Source organism: Cannabis sativa, chromosome 2 (assembly GCF_029168945.1).
Source record: "Cannabis sativa cultivar Pink pepper isolate KNU-18-1 chromosome 2, ASM2916894v1, whole genome shotgun sequence".
Classification (NCBI taxonomy): domain Eukaryota; kingdom Viridiplantae; phylum Streptophyta; class Magnoliopsida; order Rosales; family Cannabaceae; genus Cannabis; species Cannabis sativa.
The window spans coordinates 72,242,861-72,263,623 of record NC_083602.1 but is presented as its reverse complement, the minus strand read 5'-3'; the positions used below and the strand labels follow the sequence as shown (position 1 = coordinate 72,263,623).

Below are 20,763 nucleotides of genomic sequence, written 5' to 3'. Positions count from 1 at the left end.
TGGAAGATAATACTCGACTTATAATGAGGACATGTCGCTATGATTCGTATGTTTATTATATAATGAGGAACGTTTAAGTTTGAATGTTTTAGTTTAAATGCTGACCAAGTGGGAGAATATAGGAATATTATTATTTAAGGAAATATATTTCTATTTAAGGAAATAAATAAATAATTGATTTTTCTGATAAATGAATATTTTATATTCATTGAATCTGGACAAAATTAATTATGTAATATTTTATATTATTGTCAGATTTTTATATTCATTGTCTGATTTGATTTCTTAAATTAATTGTCAAAATATTCTGACAATTAATGTGGCGCAAATACTGATGGAGTATATCACCTATAAATATAGGGTCTCAGTCCCCGAGCTCCTCACTCATTCTGTTCATAGCAGCAAAATTTTATTTAAAGAGAGTTGAGAGAGCGAGGAAGCCCGATTACCCACATCAATCGATTTCTTTTGCAGATCATGCTTATGTGAAACTAAAGCTCAAAGATTCAATAGCTGGAAGTATTTCGATCCTTAAATTATAGTGTATATATGATTTATTAATTTCGCACTTTATTCATAATCATTAATGTTTTAATCTATACAAAACAATTGTCTAACACATTGATGTATTGAGACTTTGAGCAAACAATAATACCAGCTTCTTTTCTTCTAGATTCTCTTTAGAAAATTCTAATAGCACCTGCAATTCCTTATCTGTTTTTTAAATGGGAAAATCTCTGAACCGTGTGGAGGGTCGACCACTAACCAGGCCCAGAATGCAGAGCAACACTGCAGACCCTTACCTCATTTATCTTGAAATCTGTTCAGTTGTCAGTTTGTTTGTTTTTTTTTCCACACGAGCTAGAAAGAACATCTCTATAATAAGAAAAAGATGTGATTTTATTTCATTCTAGTTTTTTTGCTGGGAATGGCCCCATTCTTCTAATAGTTTGATACAGAGAGAAAGACACCTCCTTGGTCAAAACACAAGTTCAGAGTGACAGTACCGACCAGTTAAAAAGCGATTATGTTATACGGTTTTAACTCATGCAGTAGCGCAAATTATATCACTTTTGCGCCGAGTTAAAAAAAATGAAAAACATGTTCAGAAGCTGCTACGTTTATTTTTTTTTTCACATAATCATTATTACACAACCATAGGTGCTCGTACAAGCCACCATAGATGGCTCAGCACTATTTATGTACATTACATAGCTTAACATTTGTCGTCCCTGCGGTAATCTAAACCAAAAGACATAGTTGCACAAAAGAATCCACAGGAGATAAAACCCAGCAAAAAGCCATAGACAAAAGTCCCAAAAAAAACCGTTTTCAGCAGTTCACTTCAACCATTCACCACAGTCCCACCTGCAAAATTCACCAAAAAAAAAAAAAACAGAAAAACGGATGGGCTTGACTAGTTGATTCAATCACAATGATGAGAACAGAACAGTAGAGTGCACCAAGCATTAGAGACTCACCATTAGGGTGGATGACTTGTCCAGTTATGTAAGAGGAGCAGTGGTTGCAGGCAAGGAAGACATAAGAGGGTGCAACCTCAATAGGCTGGCCAGCCCGCTTCATGGGCACTTCGGAGCCAAACTTAGCAGTGTGGTCTTCACTAAAAGAGGAAGGAATCAATGGAGTCCATATTGGTCCAGGGGCAACGCCATTGACACGTATACCTCTCTCCACAAGCTGAAGTGCAAGTCCTCTGGTAAAGGCAACAATGGCTCCCTTAGTTGCAGTGTAGTCCAGCAACTTGGCATTCCCCTTGTATGCATTAACCGATGTTGTGTTGATTACACAGCTTCCTTCCTTCATGTGCTTCAAAGCATGCCTGAACAGATCAACTGCTATTATAATCTAATTCAACATAATATCTTATCTTCAAGGGGAAAAAAAAGAGTATCAAAAACGTAGTAGTGTAGAATATGAAGAAAAAAAAAAAATTGTTATATTTAAGCACAATTACAAATTGCACTCTCTTAAGACCCGATTTCTATGAAAAGTAAAATATGACACTAGCACAGATTTAGCTCACAGTTACATGGTCACTCAATTTATTAAAATATCATCCTTCTAAACGACTTGTTAGCAAGTACTCTAACCTTGTTAGGAAAAAGTAGGAAAAGATATTAGTCCTGAAAACTCTCTCAAGTCTTGCCTCATCAATCTCTTCGATAGAGCTTGTTACATACTGCTCGGCAGCATTGTTGATCAGTATGTCAATACGTCCGTACGCATTGATCACCTCGTCCACAACTCTCTTACAATTCTCATCATAACCCAAATCAACTGGGATTGCCATAGGTTCCTTGGCATCCGAGGTCTTCACTTTCTTAATCTCTCGAAGTGTGTCCTGAGCATCTTTGTCCTCTTGACCCTTCACAAATGTGAATGCCACGGTTGCTCCCTCTAAAGCAAAGCAGTGAGACACAGCTCGGCCGATCCCAGAGTCACCACCGCTCACAAGTGCTATCTTCCCCTGCAATGTTTGACAAGTCAGTTAATTATAATATTAATGCGTGGCTTTCAAATTAATAATCAGTTTCTTAAATGACATACTTGAAGCTTATTAGAAGGCTTGTATTCTGGGGCTGTGAACTGAGGGTTGGGGTCCATAGCATGCTCTTTTCCTGGCTGAGTAGATTGTTTCTGAGGCGGGAATTGCTGGCCATGTGAAGCCATTCTCTCAAAATCCCTAGTTGGACACTTCTGGGCAACAGGGAAAGTTTCTGGACAGAGGGAATTCAAGTGAGTTATGGTTGGATAAGCTCTGATTGTCAAGACTCTGGAGGAAAACAATCCCCTGTAAAACATATATATAGGATACAAATAACTTGTGTAATAAGAAAATTGAGTGGGAACGAGTTATTATGTAGTGAATCGGAACTGGACAGAGCTTGTGAGGTGGCAAGAGAGTTGGTGTCCACGTGCCATGTTACTATGTTGGAGTAGACACGTCCAGTTTTAGCTCTGGGTTCATCTTATTGAGAATTTCTCTTGGAAAGAGTCTGGGCTTAGCCAAATGGAAGATCATATACGGAGAATTCAGAGCCTACTAGAAAAAACATCACGATTAGTTGTTACTAGTTGAAATCCAAGTTTTCTTTTTGTATTTCCGATTGAAAACGGTGAAGTTTAAAATTAAGATAAACCTTCCAAGATATGTGTTGTTGCATGGTTTGCATGGAAGCCACGTGTCTACCAGGCACGATGATACCTGTCTCTCTTTTCCTGTTGTCCAAACCAGCACACAAACACTTGGAAACTCCTTCACAACGCGGTGTCAATAGTAATAAATGTAAGCCAATTCATTAAATAAGCTCTCAATGTCTCTGTTTTCTTTACGTAGTTACAGATTCTGAATCTCCTTTTGATAACGGTTCTCTGTCCTTTTAGGATTGATATAACTCCATGGCATTCTCCAAACTTAGTTTCATCTTCGTGCTTGTTCATGTCTCTCTCTTATTTTCCAGCTTGGTGCTCAGTAATGGTACTCACTTCTCTCTATTTCTCATCATTTTATTTTTTTGGTGTATTGAAGATAACATGTATAAACTGTAGGATGTTCATAGATGATTATGCCTGCAAATCTCAGTTTTTCCAGTGTTAACATAATAACCAACGTAACTTGATTTCTAAAAGTTGACTTAATATGAAATTCCATCTTTCCATATGTTTGACATTTTACATCTTCAAGATCTGCATGCAAACAACTAACAAGTATGCCAGTTGAGTTATGGTATGATTGTGGCTTTTTCTGAAACTTGCTTCACTAATTTACGTGCAGATGATGAAGACAATCTTCTTCAAGGGATCAACAGTTACAGGCAATCAGTAAATTTACCCCAGTTCGTAAAGAATGGCAAAGCAGAGTGCTTAGCTGATAAAATAGCCAGTGAATTAGAGGACCAACCTTGCACCACCATAACCACAGGTTCCACCATTGTGCCAGCCACCCAGACCCAACTGGCCAACTACCCTAAGCTCTTGAACAAGTGCAAAATCGATATGAACACCACATCAGATGGGGTGATACTCCCAGTTTGCGTCCCCAAAATGGTCCCAACCCTTGTTCTCACAAACTACACGCATTCTTCTTATGCAAAGTACCTCAACAATTCCAAGTATACTGGGGTTGGTGTTGGATCTGAGGAGGATTGGATGGTGGTTATTTTGACAACTAGTACTTCTACTGGAAGCTTTTCAAAGGCTGTGTCCTTAGTTTCCCAGATGGGTTTTGGTCATTACTTACTTCCCATCGCTTTAGGGGGATTAATGTTTGTTTTAAGCTGAAGTACACAAGTTGGGTTTTTTGTCTTTCTTTTCTATTGTGTACTGTTGTAGTGTGCATCTTTAAGCAACTTTCATCTCTGTAAATTATGCTTTTTTAACATCAGAAAAGACGTGATTCACTAGAGCTTTCTTCAGTGTTTTTTTCTTTCTACAATTTCTATTGATTTAATTTTGGTGTAGATGTAGATAATGTCAAAAAGTAAAAAAATTCATTTACAAGAGATGATTTTCCCCCATTGAAATCCACCTTTTGTGATCAAAAGGTTGGTACAGTCTGGCATACAGAGTCATATTATTCTTGTAACATAAGTGTAACGAGCAAATATGGCATATGGAATCGCCTCCACTGCCAAGATAACTTAAAGTAAGCAAAGTATTAAAGAAGAATATTTAATTTGAGAGCAAAGAAGTCTTCAAGTACAAGAGGTTTTTTTTTCTTCTTATATATATTGGTTACATATCCAAAGGCTCTTCACACCTAATGATATATATCTTCCAATTAAATTGAACACATAAACCAAAGGAAGGATCTTCAGATACTTATCAATGGCCTTCTCCAACATGAGCCTAGTTCTTTTTGCACTTGCTAGTACTTTGCTCTTGTATTCTCATCCAGTGGAATGTAATGGTAAACCTCCTCCTTTTGTCAACTTATTATCTTTTCTAATGCGTTAGTAGTTAATGTTTTCTAGGCTAAATTGCTCTCTTGAGAGATTTTACTAGGAAGGCTCTTGAAATCACTTCACTTGTCCCAATCCCCAATTTGTTCAGCATATTGTGTAGTTTTTTTAACAGCTCTTATTTATCTAATTTTTATGATGATGTTTAATGTTTTAAAATGTAACATAAATTTCGGTTATTTAAAGATAATTGTAGCATTTTTTTTAGATTGGCGGTACGAAAATATTATATAAAATTATATCATTTTCAAGAAGACTCAAATTCACTGTCGACGTTCCATGTCTTCAATCAATAAACAACATGATTAGCATTGCTATAAGGCACTAGTGGTACCTAACACTTTCTTGACATGTCACGTTGCGATAGTCCTTAAAAACTATTATATTAAATTATGTGCGACTCAATACTTCGCTAGACCAATAACAATACTGACATACATAAGAGAGTGTTAGGCACCACCGGTGTCTTAGCAATTTTCAAAAAAATAATATATTTGTTAATTGTATAATATTTTGTTAAAAATTAATTATATTTACTAATTAGAACTTCAACTCCTCCTAAGTAGACCGTTTTACACTTCTTCATAAATATTAATTATATCAAATCTGTACAATTTATTGTTATGTTATAATTCAAAATTCAAATCATTTTCAGAGAAAGAAGATGATATATTCAACGCGATCAACGATTACCGGCAATCGCATAACGTATCGGCTCTGAAGAGGAACAACCCAGCAGATTGCCTTGCCGACGAAATCGCCGATGATCTCGCCGATCAGGACTGCACTGGTAACGAAGCTTTCGCCAAAGATCCATATCGCACGGTTCCCATGCTCGTCAATTTCCCTAAGCTCGCCAAGAAGTGCGATATCGAAGTAAACTCCACCATGGACGGTATCATTTTGCCGGTCTGTGTCCACAAATTGGTCAGAGATGTCGTTCTCAATAACTTCACAAAGACTGCCTACACGAAGTTCCTCAAAGATAAGAAGTATACCGGCGCTGGTGTCGGCTCCGAGAACGACTGGCTTGTTATGATTCTGAGCACCGATAAGCCCAGCGGGAGCTTTTCGGGTGCTACTTCTTTGGTTGCGTTTGGGATTGTTCAGTTCTTTGTTATGTCGTTTTCTGGATTGCTTCTTGCTATTACGCTGTCGTTTTGATATTCTCGGGCGAATTTTCTCATTTTTTATGTCGTTTGATTGATTGATTGTGGTTTGTGAATTTTAATTTTCTCAAGTGTGAAGTAAAGAATAAATGATTTTGTGATGACATATGTGAATTTTTTTTTACAAAAAAGGGGATATATTTGTTATCATTAGTCAAAGCAAAATATTTTAACTGTAAATTTTATTTAACGGTCTCAAATATGTCAACAAGATTTAAAGGGAGATTAGACTTAAGAAAATACGATCAATATATAAATAAGACTCTATAGCTATAAGGTGACCAATTAGCAAATTGTTTGACAAAACGTACATATATATTACTAGAAAAAGATAAAAGTTGTTTACAATCTTTAACGACACCACCAAATATGGATGACAAAATATTTAAATTTCTAACAGTTTATACCAAAATTAGACAATCAGATTCCATAATACTAACACCCGAGAAATCACCCTTCAACCTCTAAAGCACTTGTCCAATTTCCAATCTCGAAATCTCAGTCACGACTCGACCCTGACCGAACAAATTGAAATTTATGCTCTAAAAGCAAGTAATTAATAAATAATATATTATAGAATATATGATATACAATTATAAGATAAATAAATACATTAATTATAGAAGTATAATTAATAAATATCTAAAAATTCTTTATTCATATAGAGAATGTATAATCTTGTAAGGGCAGGGATGGCCCTAGACATAGGCGGGCTAGGCTCGTGCCTAGGGCCCATACATTTCGGCGGCCCAAAATAAAAAAATAAAAAATTTTATTAGGCTTTTATTTAAGAAAAATTAAATGTATTATAAATAATAAATATTGTTTAGTTAGTTGGGGTATATGATATATTGTATAATGTCATGGGTTTGAATCCCATGACACTATTTTTAATATTTTTTATATATTTTTGAGAGTGAGGACCCAAAAATATAATTCGTCTTAGGCTCATATATTCTTAGAGCTGGCCCTGTTTAAGAATGTACAAGAGAATTAAGATTATACAATATAAATAAAACTAGTCAGTAATGTATCAAAGTAAATGAATTTTTAATATATAACTACTAAGTACGATTTACTATGCACTATACTCTAGTGTGTGTAATTTTGATTTGAATCATATATGTGGATAGACATGTGGTAAATGTGTTGTGTATAATTTGATTATACATGACTGGACTAATATGTAATAACATCTTTCATTAACATGTCGTTTACCAAGAATTATTCATATCACAAAGATGATCATTATTAGATTAGCTTGAATTCTGAGTATACATGAACTCTTATTTGTGCTTATTGAGTTCTTTGATTCACTCGTTATGGTTTCTCAGAGAAAATAATTCTTACAACTTCTATTTTGGGAGCTTAATAACATGAGTAGTTGGGAACATATTATACTTGTAACGCCCTAATGCTAAGGCACGCTACAGTGCTTTTTCAATTATTGTGCAATCTTTGCTAATCAAAGAAATTTCTCGAAAAACGTGTCAAATTTAAAATTTTTTGCTTTAAACATTAAACTTTGTAAAATAATATAATATTTACCAATCCCGGGATCCCGATTTCAAACTTTTGAAAATTTACTGTTTAAGCTTTACATTCAAAATACACAAGTTCTGGGTCGCACAGCGACTTTCAAAATACAACTCCCAGATGTCCCGAGACCGAACACTCCAGGTCGCGCCGCTTGACATGTACAATCTCACCCGAGCTCAGGTTCATTCCTGTTCAGCCTTCGCCTTTCCTTTACCTACACATGGAAGCAGAAACTGTGAGTCAACAGACTCAGTAAGAAATGCATATAACATACCATATAATTTCCGACCTGTAAATAGGCGCCCATACACCTATTTACAGAGCTTAACAGATGAGTATGAACGTTCAATACCAGGGTACAACCACTATACCACATACACAACGTACCTCACTGTACGAGTGTTGGTAGGGTTTATCCCGATCACGGAGTAACACTGAGTGATGTACCACACACCTTAGCATTATCCATGATTGTGTTGGTATCACTGTATCGTACTCATATTCACAACAATCACTGTACCAATACACTCTATAACTTATTCATACAAGTGTTGGTAGTGTTTAACATAATTCAAGCATGCATATATAAACACATATACACACATTCAGATAATCACATCATACATTATACACAGTTCTTACCTGTTTTCCGAATTCAAGTGTGCTGGCCGACCTGAACGGAATTCACGTGCTAGATGGATGCCCTAATCACAATAATAGTAATACAGATGAGTGACTCGCTAAATCACTTTTCGGGACTTAAAACTTGAAACTAAAAGTTTCCCTATCGATAAACCTCATGGTAATACCCTAAATATCTCAAAATTGGCCAAAACTAGGGTTCTGGAAAATCCCCCAACAGGTAAACCGGTTCCCAACCGGCATCCCGGTTTTGGGTCACCAACCGGTCGACCGGTTGGTACAGACCACCCAGAACCAGAATTCCGGTTCTACTGCTGGGAACCAAAAAATTATCCCTCTTGATTCAATTCAATCCCAAACTTTACCAAACTCTCCAGTATACCTATACAATGTATAAACATCCATTTCCAATCAACAAATCACAGAACAAACCAATAATTCAATTTATGCCATTAAAGCTCAAAGCTTGAGTTTCAAAACTCAAGCTTGCTTAAAACCATACTCAAGCAATAAAATTAGCTGCTAGGAACTTCAATCAACTCAAACTAACCCTAGAATTCGAATCCTAAACACATCAAACCTTAACAGCCCCTAAATTACAAACTCACCAATTCAACCTAACTTTAAAACTTGAAAACTAAGAAGGGTTCTTTAGGGCTTACCTCAACTTGAATCTTCCAAGCTTCCTTTGCTGGAAACTCCAAGATTTAACAGCCCTTCCCCCTTGATTTCTGCCCCAGCCGAAAGAGAAAAGAGAAAGAAAGAGAGAGTTCTCTTCAATTGGATTTTTCTTTGATTTTTCCCTCAATGAAATGATTTTTCCTTTAATTAAAACTTGCTGAAAAACAAAGTACTAGGTGTCAACTACTTGGGCAGCCACCTCACTCATCCATAAACAAAAGACCAAAATGCCCTTAGACTTAAAACTAGGGTATTTCTAAAGCTAGGGGTAAAATGGTCAAAATCCATAACCCAGCTCAATCCCGATAATTAATTTTCTCTAAAATATTCCCCACTATAAAATAGGGTTCTAAACTTACCCATGTGATCAATCTAGCCATCCATCGCATTTTCCGTTGTCGCCGAGCAAAAATTACAAAATTAACATATTTCACATATAAGCTAAATAATACCCCTAGAGTTTAATAAAATCTCCAGAATTGAGAAATTATAACTCTAATATTTATTTCTAAATATTGGGGTCCACATTCAAAATTAATTGACAAATAATAATAAAATAATAAAATAATAACAATTAGTACTAATTGCCTTTTCTAATCCACATTACTAGAGCGGTCATTACAATACTATAATGGAATCCAAACTTTCCTAATGAATCAAATATTAGTTTCCTCATAGTGTTAATTCTGATAGTGCTAACAGGTGGATTTAAATCTATAATAAGTTATAGATTAACTGTTCACATTGAATTAATGGTATATAAAGAATGAAAAGATAATTAGAAAGGTAAAATATTAATTTGACCAACTCTAATTATGAACTAATAATTGGAGGGCAAACTACTTATAATGATTATATCAATAGACTACTAGTAAGAATTCTATAAATATAATTTTATATTATCAAAGAGTGCAATTTCATATTATAGTGGATTAATAATGGAATTAGTAACTAGATTATTCTATTGATGAGATTGATAATAATCAAGTATTTATTGGAGCTTCAAAATATGGGTCCATAGTCCCCAAGTCACCTCTATACAACACTGTATAGGGGGTGTTTTATTTGATGAGTAAATTTGAGTGATAATTAATTTCTGTGAGAAATAATTCTTAAAGGCAAAATAGTAATTTATGAAACTTGTTATTTTGAATAGTTATGATAATTATGAATTGAATAATTAAATAGTATTTAACTATTTAGTTTTATTTGATAAAACTATATTAACTTGTTAAATATAATATTCTTCTTAAATAATATTAAGAGAGAAATATATTCTTTTAGTAAAAAAAAATACTCAGCTTAATCCTTATGAAATAAGAGGTTAATGAGAATTAATTAATTTTTATTTATTAAAAAAAATATAATAAATCTTATTTATTGTAAAATTGAGAAAATATTTATTGGACCTTAAAATATGGCCTAGCCCACACGTGTAGAGTGAGATATAAGAGGAAATTGCATCCTATACCCATTTTGGGTTAACTACTTTCATTTTTACCCTCCTTTTTTATATATTTTATTTATACCTTCTTTTATTTGTTATATTCCCAACATACCCTTATCTAAGAACCTTTCTCACCTGAACAGTAGCCATCTTCCTCACCACCTTCGTTCCTCCATTCAACATCGCCAGAGCCCCTTGCACCGTACGATTTCAGCCCTCCTCCTTCGTCGCCCTTCCTACCTTCGTTCCAACATCACCACTGGCGATTTCGTACCTGTGCATCATTCTTTATACAATATCAAAGTTAGGTAAATTTCACTTTCTTATAAATCTATATTCTTAAATATAATTATCCATTTTATATCCTCTGATTTTTTTTTTAGTTTGTGCCTCCACCAGTAGTCATTAATTTCCTCTTCCATTGTTTGATCATTGGTTCTAATGTAGTTGAGTAGGAAGGCCTATGTACCAGAGCTTTTTGAAATGTTTTTGAGAATCAGATTGATAGAACTCAAAAGTAAGTTAGATCTTGAATCATGACGATCTACACATTTTTATTTATTTATTTCTAATTAATTGATTATTAACGTTTTTTATTGTGAGAAGAGATCTTGAAAGGTAAGTCGAGTGATCATTTCAGAGCACAAAATGAAGAACACCCTCTTCTCATGTCTCCCTCATACAACTACAAATCCATTCACAAATTACACTTTTTCATCATTAGATTAGAGAGAGTGATATTTACCAGAGTTTGGTTATGAACTTCTCTGTGTTTAATAGAAGCTGGTGGTGTAACCATGAAACTAGAAAAACCTTGTACCTCTTGTTCTTGGGTCAGGTGGTCTCTTTCACTTTAGCTCTTATGAGTTTCACTTCATCACTCATTTCCACTTTAGGTGACTTCAATAATTAAAACGCCATTTCAGATTTCTGGAATATTGATTCTGAAACTGCTTAAACACTGAATATCTTGGAATATTGATTCTGAAACTGCTTCTTCTTCTGCACTTGTTGGAATATTGAGTTGTTCCTTTGTATCTAAGCAACTTGATTTTGATTTTGAACTCTCAGCATTATATACTAAAAGTACATAGACAGTCTTCTCAACAGCATGGCTCATATTCCTATGATTGGTTGTTATGTCCTCAAACTTGTTAGTGGTTTTGCTATAAAGATAATTAGGCTTAATGTTAGGCACCTTGACATTGCCATGATTCTCCTCTTTGGGAACATGAATCGATATCTTCTTGAAATTTTTTGTGAACAAGAAAACACAGATGATAACAAACACAATATAGCCATGGTAAACATGTTTGTGGTTATTCAGGCTACTCGTTGCCACTTTTATTGATTGTCTCTGAGTCAAATTACCTCTATGATCTATAAGATTATGAAATTCTTATGACCACACTAATATCTACAAAAGTAAGTTCTCATTTTAGATTAATAATAAAACTTGTATAATGTTTGTCTGTAGTGTAGTCACTTAACTAGTACAATATTACTGTGAAGACTTTGAAACTAAAATTCTCAAAAGTTGCTAAAATGTTTAAAATCTTAATAATAATTCAAACAATGAAATAATTGTAACTCTTTCTGAACCTAAAGGTCTGTATGTCTAGTCTGTCACTCTTTATGATGATTGGAGTTTTGAGGTTGAATCATTTCTTTTCTGTAAGCATTGAAGAGATCAACTCCTAAAAAAACATTAAGCAAGTTCATTCCAGCCATAGTGGCAATTCCACACCCTTTTCAAATTTGGGAGCATCCCAAATAAGCTTGGTTGTGATGAGATTATGAGCAGCACGCCCTTTTCAAACTTTTAAAATAGGATTATAACTCAAAGGCTTTTCTTTTTCTTCCATAAAGTACATGTGTATATATATAAATATATAAATGCATACATATATATATTTATACTATGGCAGACAGCGAGACCATACTTCACTTATTTTTGTTTCTCCTAAAATTGAAAATGAATGTCTATCTGCACCAAACTCACTTGTTACCTAAACAATAAAAATATATATAGAAAACACCTAAAATAAAAAATAGAAGTGCCCCATACCCGAAGAGGATCATGAGATAAGCATATATCTTACATATATGTTATTATATAAATAAATGTCTATCTAACACATTTTGTTGTGTCTTAACAGATTTTATTGTGACTTAACAGAGTTTTTTTATATTTTTAAACAGAAAGTGTTAACTTTAACAGAAATGTAATATTTGCATCCTTTCACAAAAGAGATAATCATTCACAAATACATTCATTCACATATATAGGCATCCTCCTAGAAAAGAGGCAATTATTGACTATTGAGATGCACTCTTTCATATATAGTCTTGTCTATAGTGGAATCACATGCCACTATATAGTATATAGTGAATCACACGCCACCATCTTGAAAGCTTCCTTTTTTGATGTCACTGCCACTTTTATTGATTGTCTTTGAGTCAAATTACCTCTATGATCTATAAGATTCTAAAATTCTTACTGCTCTATGGCTATCTTCATCATACATACAAATTTTTCTTGTACAAACAACAACTACAAGCAAATTTTGTTATATATGTTAGTGCTTTTCAATTCGAACTACTCAAGCAAGCAACAACTACTCTCATCAATTGGAAAATATTTGCTTCTGAGTTTTTTAAAGATTTTAGTTATACATTGTTGAGTAAAAGAGGTTCTTGCCCACCAAGTCTCTTGTTTGCTTCTTAAATATACTGGGACACAACCCAAAGCACATGCATAACCTTTCATTTATTTTAACAATATACTTTGTATTTCTAATGGTACTGCTCATCTTTTTTTGATCAATTAGTCTTAATATAGAGACTCTAATCCAAGCTCCGCTGAAGTTAAACTCTTTCATTCGTTTTTAGTATATTCATACTAGAGAATTTCTTTATTGTCCATCTATTTTAATCTTTTTCCCTTCTTTTTAATTCTAACTGTTGCTCTCTTGCTTTGCTTGCTATCCGATTAGATTATTTGTTGTCCTTATTGCGTAGTGGTTTTCCAATTTTGCTTTTTTATGGGCTACTTCAGATATATCTTATTTTATCAAGATGAATTTTTTTTTTTGCAAGTTTAAAAATCACACTCTCAAATTCACACTTATGGTGATGAACTTATGCGGCTTAGTGTTTAGAATTATAAAATTATGCTATTTTGGTTATAGTGACAAAGTACAAGTTTTCAATTTACATATAGAGAAAAATATCCAAAAAATAATAGATCTTTTAGTAAAGTTTATTATTGTTATTTTTTACATGAAGATGTAACAAAAGGATCATGCCTTTGGAGGAAGGCAAGGACCCTGGAGCTGGTGGTATAACTAGTAGAGCAAGTCAATATAATGCCCTTCACTTGTTTGTATTGTTTATAGCTTTGTGTATTACCTTTGCTGTATAAATTCATAATTGTGTGGTTCTCTCCTTTGAGTTCTATTTTATTTTATTTGTTTGTTGAATAGTAATGGTTAGTACTAATTTTTCAATCCAGTATTGTATTTTATATCATTAATAAGTCTCCAAAGAAGACTGTGCTAAAACAACTCAGCTCAGTATCAATTAATGCGGACAATTTTAAAGTCGTGAAGCTGTTCTATTGTAGCGTAGCAAATAAATTTAGTTTTTGAATTTTGAACCTACAATCAGAGTTTCATGGTAAAAAAATAATTGCTTTTAAACAATAGTACATGCTATTTCTTTTCCAACTTGTTTTGTTGCTTAAAGACTTATAATAATATAGTAGTAGTTCCTTTTACGCTCATTTGTCACGATGATTGAGCACCATCAACAAAATTTTTTATTAAGTTTTTTCTTTTTTTTCAACTTTTGCAACATTGTCACTTGTTGCTTAAAGACATTTATATAACACAAATAACTTTTCAGCAAAAGTGTTGGGGAAGTTGCATGGGTGTTGAGTACCACAAGCATAAGCATATAGGTTGTTATTGTTATTGCTAGCCTTAAGTATTGTGTTTTGTCTTATTGTTGTAGATATGACGAAAGTATCACCTATGAAGAAAGCGCGAAGAGCTTCATCAAGTCGTCATCGTGGTGGAAAAAAGAATGATGTTTTTCAGATATTTTTTTTATATATTAAAATTTATTATACTTAATGTGTTTTATGTGTTTGAAGAAATATTGATTCTTTTTTTCTTGCTTTGTATATGTGCACTAAAAATTAGATGAATATAAATTAGTAATTATGTACAAAAACCTATGTTAATTCCCCAGCCGACTTATTTTGACTTTTACTTTTTGCACTTTATATTTACCAAGCTGATACATAAACCTTTGACATTGTTATTGTAATTAGTAGGTGTAGTTTCTAATGTATGTTGTAATTGATGCTAATAGTTCTTTTAAACTTTTTTTTTTTCCTTTTTCTGATCTTAGTTGCTATTCAATGTTTGCTTTATATGTAGGATTTAGGTCCTGAAAAATTTTCTTCTGATGATTCTCGCATCCATGTTACATGTCATTGGCACGGTTTTAATTGTATAAAAGAGTTTCTAAGTGATTTACAACTACAAGAGTTGAGAGAGTCATGTTTTGGATATCTTTTTTATTTGGATGAATCTCTCAAACCAGCACAAATGATTATGCACTCTCTCTTACTTCATCAAGAGTGCAATTCTAATGGGAATGAGCTTCAATTAAGTTTTAACATCAACAAAGTGAAGTTCAGTATTGTTGAGTTTGGCATCATTACAGGGTTGAATTGCAATGAATTTCTCCCAGATTCTGATATCATTGAGCACCCAAATCGATTACTCAACAAGTACTGTTCTGGTAATGAATCCATTAGCAGAAAAGAGTTGGCAGAATGTCTTATGAAAACCCGAATTGATGATGATGATGATGTTGTAAAATTGACAACGGTTTTCATTGTGCAGAATATTTTACAAAGTAAGCGTGGCCAATGTCATGTAGACAATTTTGTTATGAAGTTGGTTGATGATGAAGAAATGTTTGAAAAGTATCCTTGGGGTCGTCGTTCTTTCAGTGACACAGTTAACAGTCTTTCTACTGTTTTGAATCGCCGAAAAACGGGATATGAGATATGTGGATTCCCGTTAGCTTTTCAAGTTTGGGGCTTTAAAATTTTTATAAGTTTAGGTTCATCTTTTACAATTAAGGTTGGAAATAACATTCCTAAAATTTTAAATTGGAAGATGGCCAATTTGCAGCGTAGCTCACGCTTGAAAACAATTTGGAAAGAAGTTTTCGAAAAAAAATAAGGTGTGTATTCCTATATTGTCTATGTTCTTTTTTGCAATTATTAATTGTTTTATTTTCAATTTCATGTTTTTTTTCATATGATATTATTCTTATATCTTTGATCATAGATTACTTGTGTTCAATTTCATACATTATTTTGGGGTTTATGGAGAAATTTTATTTGTTTGTTTGTTGTTTTCTTGGTTTTCCAATTTATAACAACATAAAATAAAGACCCAATTCAAGTTAAAATTTCCAATAAAAATCTACACACTTGTTGTTAGTGGTCTAGTACCTCGAAGGTTAATTTTGTGGCTTAATTTATCATTTCACAAATTTGTTTAAACTACAAGATTTTTTTAAATGATGAATACAATGAAATTATGTTATATACACCACTTTTGATTTTTTAGACTAAGGCCCAGATCACATCTTATGTCATCAAATGTTTGGGCTCCTTAATTTCTATGTGCTCTACTTAGTTGTTACCACTCATTTAGTAATGTCACTTTAGCTTAGAATCAGCAAAATATGAAGTAATAACTACTTGCTTTATATATAAAATATGTATATTTTTGACTTAGTGCCTTCCTTGACTCCAATTATTGTTAGAATTATTTTACCAGGATCTAGATTTACTACCATGTATGTTGTCTAACATCCTAATATGAATTTCTAAAATAATGAAATAAACACTTATAAAGCATAAGAAACCTTACAGTGAGTGCGGCGGAATTAAATGACTCCTTCCGTTCAGATCTCTAGCCCTTGATTCCTTTCTGTAGCAGAGCATTATCAAGATCTGAACCTGGATCTCTTTCTCTCCTTCCTTGAATTTGGATTCTTCACAGTCTTACATACTATGATTGAGGACCAACTTGATGTGTGTCGGCACTTACTCAATCACTAATGACTGAATATTATTTGGTAAGAAAGGCTAAGTGTTTTGAAATTGAGGAAGAAGAAGAAGCAAGAGGTCTCATCAGAAGCTAGGTTATTAGCTTTGGCGGCATTAGTTTGGATGAAGAGACCATAGCCTTCCTATTATACTATCTTTAATAGGTTTAGGGTTAAATTATTAGGAATAAAAAAAATGATAAAAATAGGGTAAAATTAACTTGATGGCCGACCACTAAGTGAGCCCCACTCAAGTTTGGGTTTTTGTCATTTTTCCCAACTATTTTACCTATTTTTCACAAATACCACTTTTTGCAATTTTAACCCTATAAATGCCAAAACTATTTATTTAATAATTAAAATTATTATATCAAATAAAATTATCATTTATAATATTTATTAATTAGACTCCATAAAGTCTCTTAATTAACAAATAAACCCCCAAAACACTATTTCTTCACAATCAAGCCACATCTTAGTGAAAAATTCATAAACTAGACATAGTCTAATTTTAGAATTATAATTGATTAACTAAAATCAATTAAATGAGTCTTACAAGCAGTTTGTCTCAATTAGTATGGGGACCATGGGCCTATATAACCGAGCTTCCAATAAGCAGATCTAGAATTTACCAAGTAAATTCACTAACTTATTAATTCCTCATTGCATCCACCATAGAACTTAGAATTGCACTCTCAATTACATAGAACGCTCTATATGTTCCACGATATAGATACGCTATTAATTATCCATTGTTATAATCCCAATAATCAATGATCCTTTATAGATGATCTACATTGCATAGGGATAAAATTACCATTACACCCTTTCAAAGTATTTTATCCTTAAAACACTTAACCACCTATAAATGATATTTTAGTGAAATAATATAATCACTAAAATGAGATCTCAATCATTTATCTCTATTCAGTCAAGCTCGAAGGAAATCATCGTTTTACTTCTAAATACCTATAGAAGCTATAGATTCCATATCTATGTTTAACGTTCCCACTCAATTGTACTATCGTGTTTCCAAAATGTACGTATCACCCTGACCAAAAAGTAGGCTTAACTAACAAATCAAAGAACACGAATAACACTCTTGAGATCGAACCTAATCATGTCAGGATTAAGATCATTTGATCTAGGATCAACTAGGTGATATTGAATTGAATAGATATTGCAATTAAATTTATCATATCTAATCAAAGTTCAATATCAGTCCCTTCCAATGTATACTCCATACATCTGATACTGGTAAACTTTGCCAATGCCCTGGAAAGGACATAACACTTATCCAAGGTGTAAGTATACCTATCGCGGATTATCATGCCAGTCTAAATCCAGTGAACTGACAAATCAGGGAATTATACTTTTTGAACATATAATTATGATTATATTCCACTGTGCTGACAACACTACAATCATGAATAAATACATATGTTCTGGACCTAATAGAATTTATAAACATGAAAGAAATCATGTGAACCATGCAATATAAAATGTAATTTCTGATCTTTATTAATTAGTAAATCTGATTATATTGAAATGGGTTTTATTTAGGGCACAAAACCCAACAATTATATGAACAACTAAAAAGAAAAAGAGACACACATGATGTGATCGGGGCCTCTCCTCACTCCCACCATTAACAAAAATGCTTTCCTTTTCCTATTGTGATATAATTTTATGGTGGCCATTGTTAGATTTTGTAAAGTCCTTTTTTGGCAAGTTAGATGATAAAATATTTTCTCTTTTATGGTAAGATTGAATTGCATTCATACCCGATTGTCTTACCTTGTATATTCGGTTTTAGTTGCTCTTTTCTATGTTAGGAAAGATGCATTTTACAGCTTTACTTTTCTTTGTTTCGAAACTTCTTGTAAGAGAAGCATTTCTCTTATGGAAAGTGGTTTTTAAGGAAACTTTGATTATTGTCTTTTCCTTATTAAATTTGATTGTATCTTGATACAATCAGAATATATAATCCGTTTATGGCACGAATAAAGACTTAATAGAGGATCGGACCCGACTATAGCAAGTTTCCTTTTTTTGGTCAGATTTGCTGCGTCAGCTTCAGATTCTGATGCTGCAAATGGTGTTTATCTTAGGAAAGTTTTTTACAGTTGTAGATTCGATCTTGTGGCTGTCTCTAGGGTTTCTATGATCTATAAATAGAGCCTAGAGAGCAGCCATTCAGATCAGTTCTTCCATTATTCATTTTTTGCATTTTTCTTATTTGTGAGGAGAGTTTCTTTGTTATGTGAGAACCTTGTTGTTCATCTAGGTTCTAGTATTTTATATATTAGTTCTTACTCTGTCCTAGAGTTTGTTAGAACGACGTGACTGAACAAGAGAGTGATCTTCGGGAGAAGACTTGTCGAAGCCTTACTTCAGGAGGAAGTAAGTACTTTGGTCTTCGGGAGAAGACTTGTTGAAGCCTTACTTCAGGAGGAAGTAAGCACTCACACTTCAAAGACGAAGGGAGTTCGGGCTTGAAGGTGTTTCAGAAGTCAGATTCATAAAGTGCATTACAAAGGATTGCGGCAATAATTTAGAGGGAGTCTAAACTTGTTTAAGTCAATTGTCTTTGTAATTGTTGATACTTTATTAATTGATTTCATTCTCTGGGCGTGGCCCCGTGGACTAGGAGTGTTCGAGAGAACACTGATACCACGTACAAATCTCTTGTGTCAAGTTATTTAATTTTCTGCAAATAGTTTATGTTGGAATTATTTTACCAGGATCTAGATTTACTACCATGTATGTTATTTAACATCCTAATATGAATTTCTAAAACAATGTAAATAAACACATATAAAGTTTAAGAAACCTTACAGTGGGTGCAGCAGAATTAAATGACTCCTTCCGCTCAGATCTCTAACCCTTGTATCCTTTCTGTAGCAGAGTATCACCAAGATCTGAGCCTGATTCTTCTTCTTGTTGATTGGATTCTTCACAGTCTTACATACTATGATTGAGGACCAACTTGATGTGTGTGGGCACTGACTCAATCACTAGTGCCTGAATATTATTTGGTAAAGAAAGACTAAGTGTTTCGAATTGAAGAAGAAAGAAGAAGGAAGAGGTCTCAACAAAAAGCTAGGTTTTTAGCTTTGGAGGCATTAGTTTGGATGAGAGACCATAGCCTTCCTTTTATACTGTCTTCAATAGGGTTAAGGTTGAATTATTAGGAATAAAAAAATGATAAAAATAGGGTAAAAATACACTTGATGGCCGACCACTTAGTGAGCCCCACTCAAGTTTGGGTTTTGTCATTTTTCCAACTATTTTATCTATTTTTTATAAATACCACTTTTACACTTTCAACCATATAAATGCCAAAACTATTTATTTAACAATTAGACTCCATAAAGTCTCTTAATTAACAAATAAAGCCCAAAACACTATTTATTCACAATCAAGCCACATCTTAGTGAAAAATTCATAAACTAGACATAGTCTAATTTTAGAATTATAATTGATTAACTAAAATCAATTAACTGGGTCTTACAAGCAGTTTGTCTCAACTAGTATGGGGACCATGGGCCTATATAACCGAGCTTCCAATAAGCAGACCTAGAATTTACTAAGTAAATCCACTAACTTATTAATTCCTCATTGCATCCACCATAGAACTTGGAATTGCACTCTCAGTTACATAGAACGCTATATATGTTCCACGATAAAGATACGTTATTAATTATCCATTGTTATAATCCTAATAATCAATGATCCTCTATAGATGATCTACATTGCATAGGGGTAAAATTACTGTTACACCCTTTCAATGTATTTTATCCTTAAAACACTTGGCCACCTATAAATGATATTATAGTGAACTAATATAGTCACTAAAATGAGCGCTCTATCATTTCTCTCCATTTACCAAGCTTGAAGGAAATCATCGTTTCACTTCTAAATACCTATAGAAGCTATAGATTCCATATCTATGATTAGCGCTCCCACTCAATTGCACTATCATGTTCCCAAAATGTACGTATCACCCTGACCCAATAGTAGGCTTAACTAACAAATCAAAGAACATGAATAACACTCTTGAGATCGAATCTAACCATGTCAGGATTAAGATTATTTGATCTAGGATCAACTAGGTGATATTGAATTGAATAGATATTACGGTAAATTTATCATATCTAATCCA

General features: G+C 33.3%; 2 protein-coding genes across 3 annotated transcripts; one reads left to right on the top strand and one right to left on the bottom strand.

Moving 5' to 3' along the window:
- Positions 1 to 1,104: 1,104 nt before the first annotated feature.
- Positions 1,105 to 3,036, bottom strand: LOC115721173 (NADPH-dependent aldehyde reductase 1, chloroplastic-like). Its single transcript, XM_030650426.2, has 4 exons — positions 2,569 to 3,036; positions 2,112 to 2,488; positions 1,482 to 1,840; positions 1,105 to 1,368 (listed from the first exon to the last, which is right to left on the bottom strand). The coding sequence occupies exons 1-4, from the start codon at positions 2,821 to 2,823 to the stop codon at positions 1,346 to 1,348; spliced, it is 1,014 nt and encodes a 337-aa protein (XP_030506286.2). The 5' UTR covers positions 2,824 to 3,036; the 3' UTR covers positions 1,105 to 1,345.
- A 272-nt stretch (positions 3,037 to 3,308) lies between these two features.
- On the top strand, positions 3,309 to 6,255 carry LOC133035119 (uncharacterized GPI-anchored protein At5g19250). 2 transcript variants are annotated; one of them, XM_061110860.1, is made up of 3 exons: positions 3,309 to 3,499; positions 3,797 to 4,930; positions 5,638 to 6,255. In XM_061110860.1, the coding sequence occupies exons 1-2, from the start codon at positions 3,421 to 3,423 to the stop codon at positions 4,300 to 4,302; spliced, it is 585 nt and encodes a 194-aa protein (XP_060966843.1). In that variant the 5' UTR covers positions 3,309 to 3,420; the 3' UTR covers positions 4,303 to 4,930; positions 5,638 to 6,255. The 2 variants fall into 2 exon arrangements, with proteins under 2 accessions (XP_060966843.1, XP_060966842.1); XM_061110859.1 differs by lacking the exon at positions 3,309 to 3,499 and having other exon boundaries at positions 4,346 to 4,930.
- The last annotated feature ends 14,508 nt before the right edge of the window (positions 6,256 to 20,763 follow it).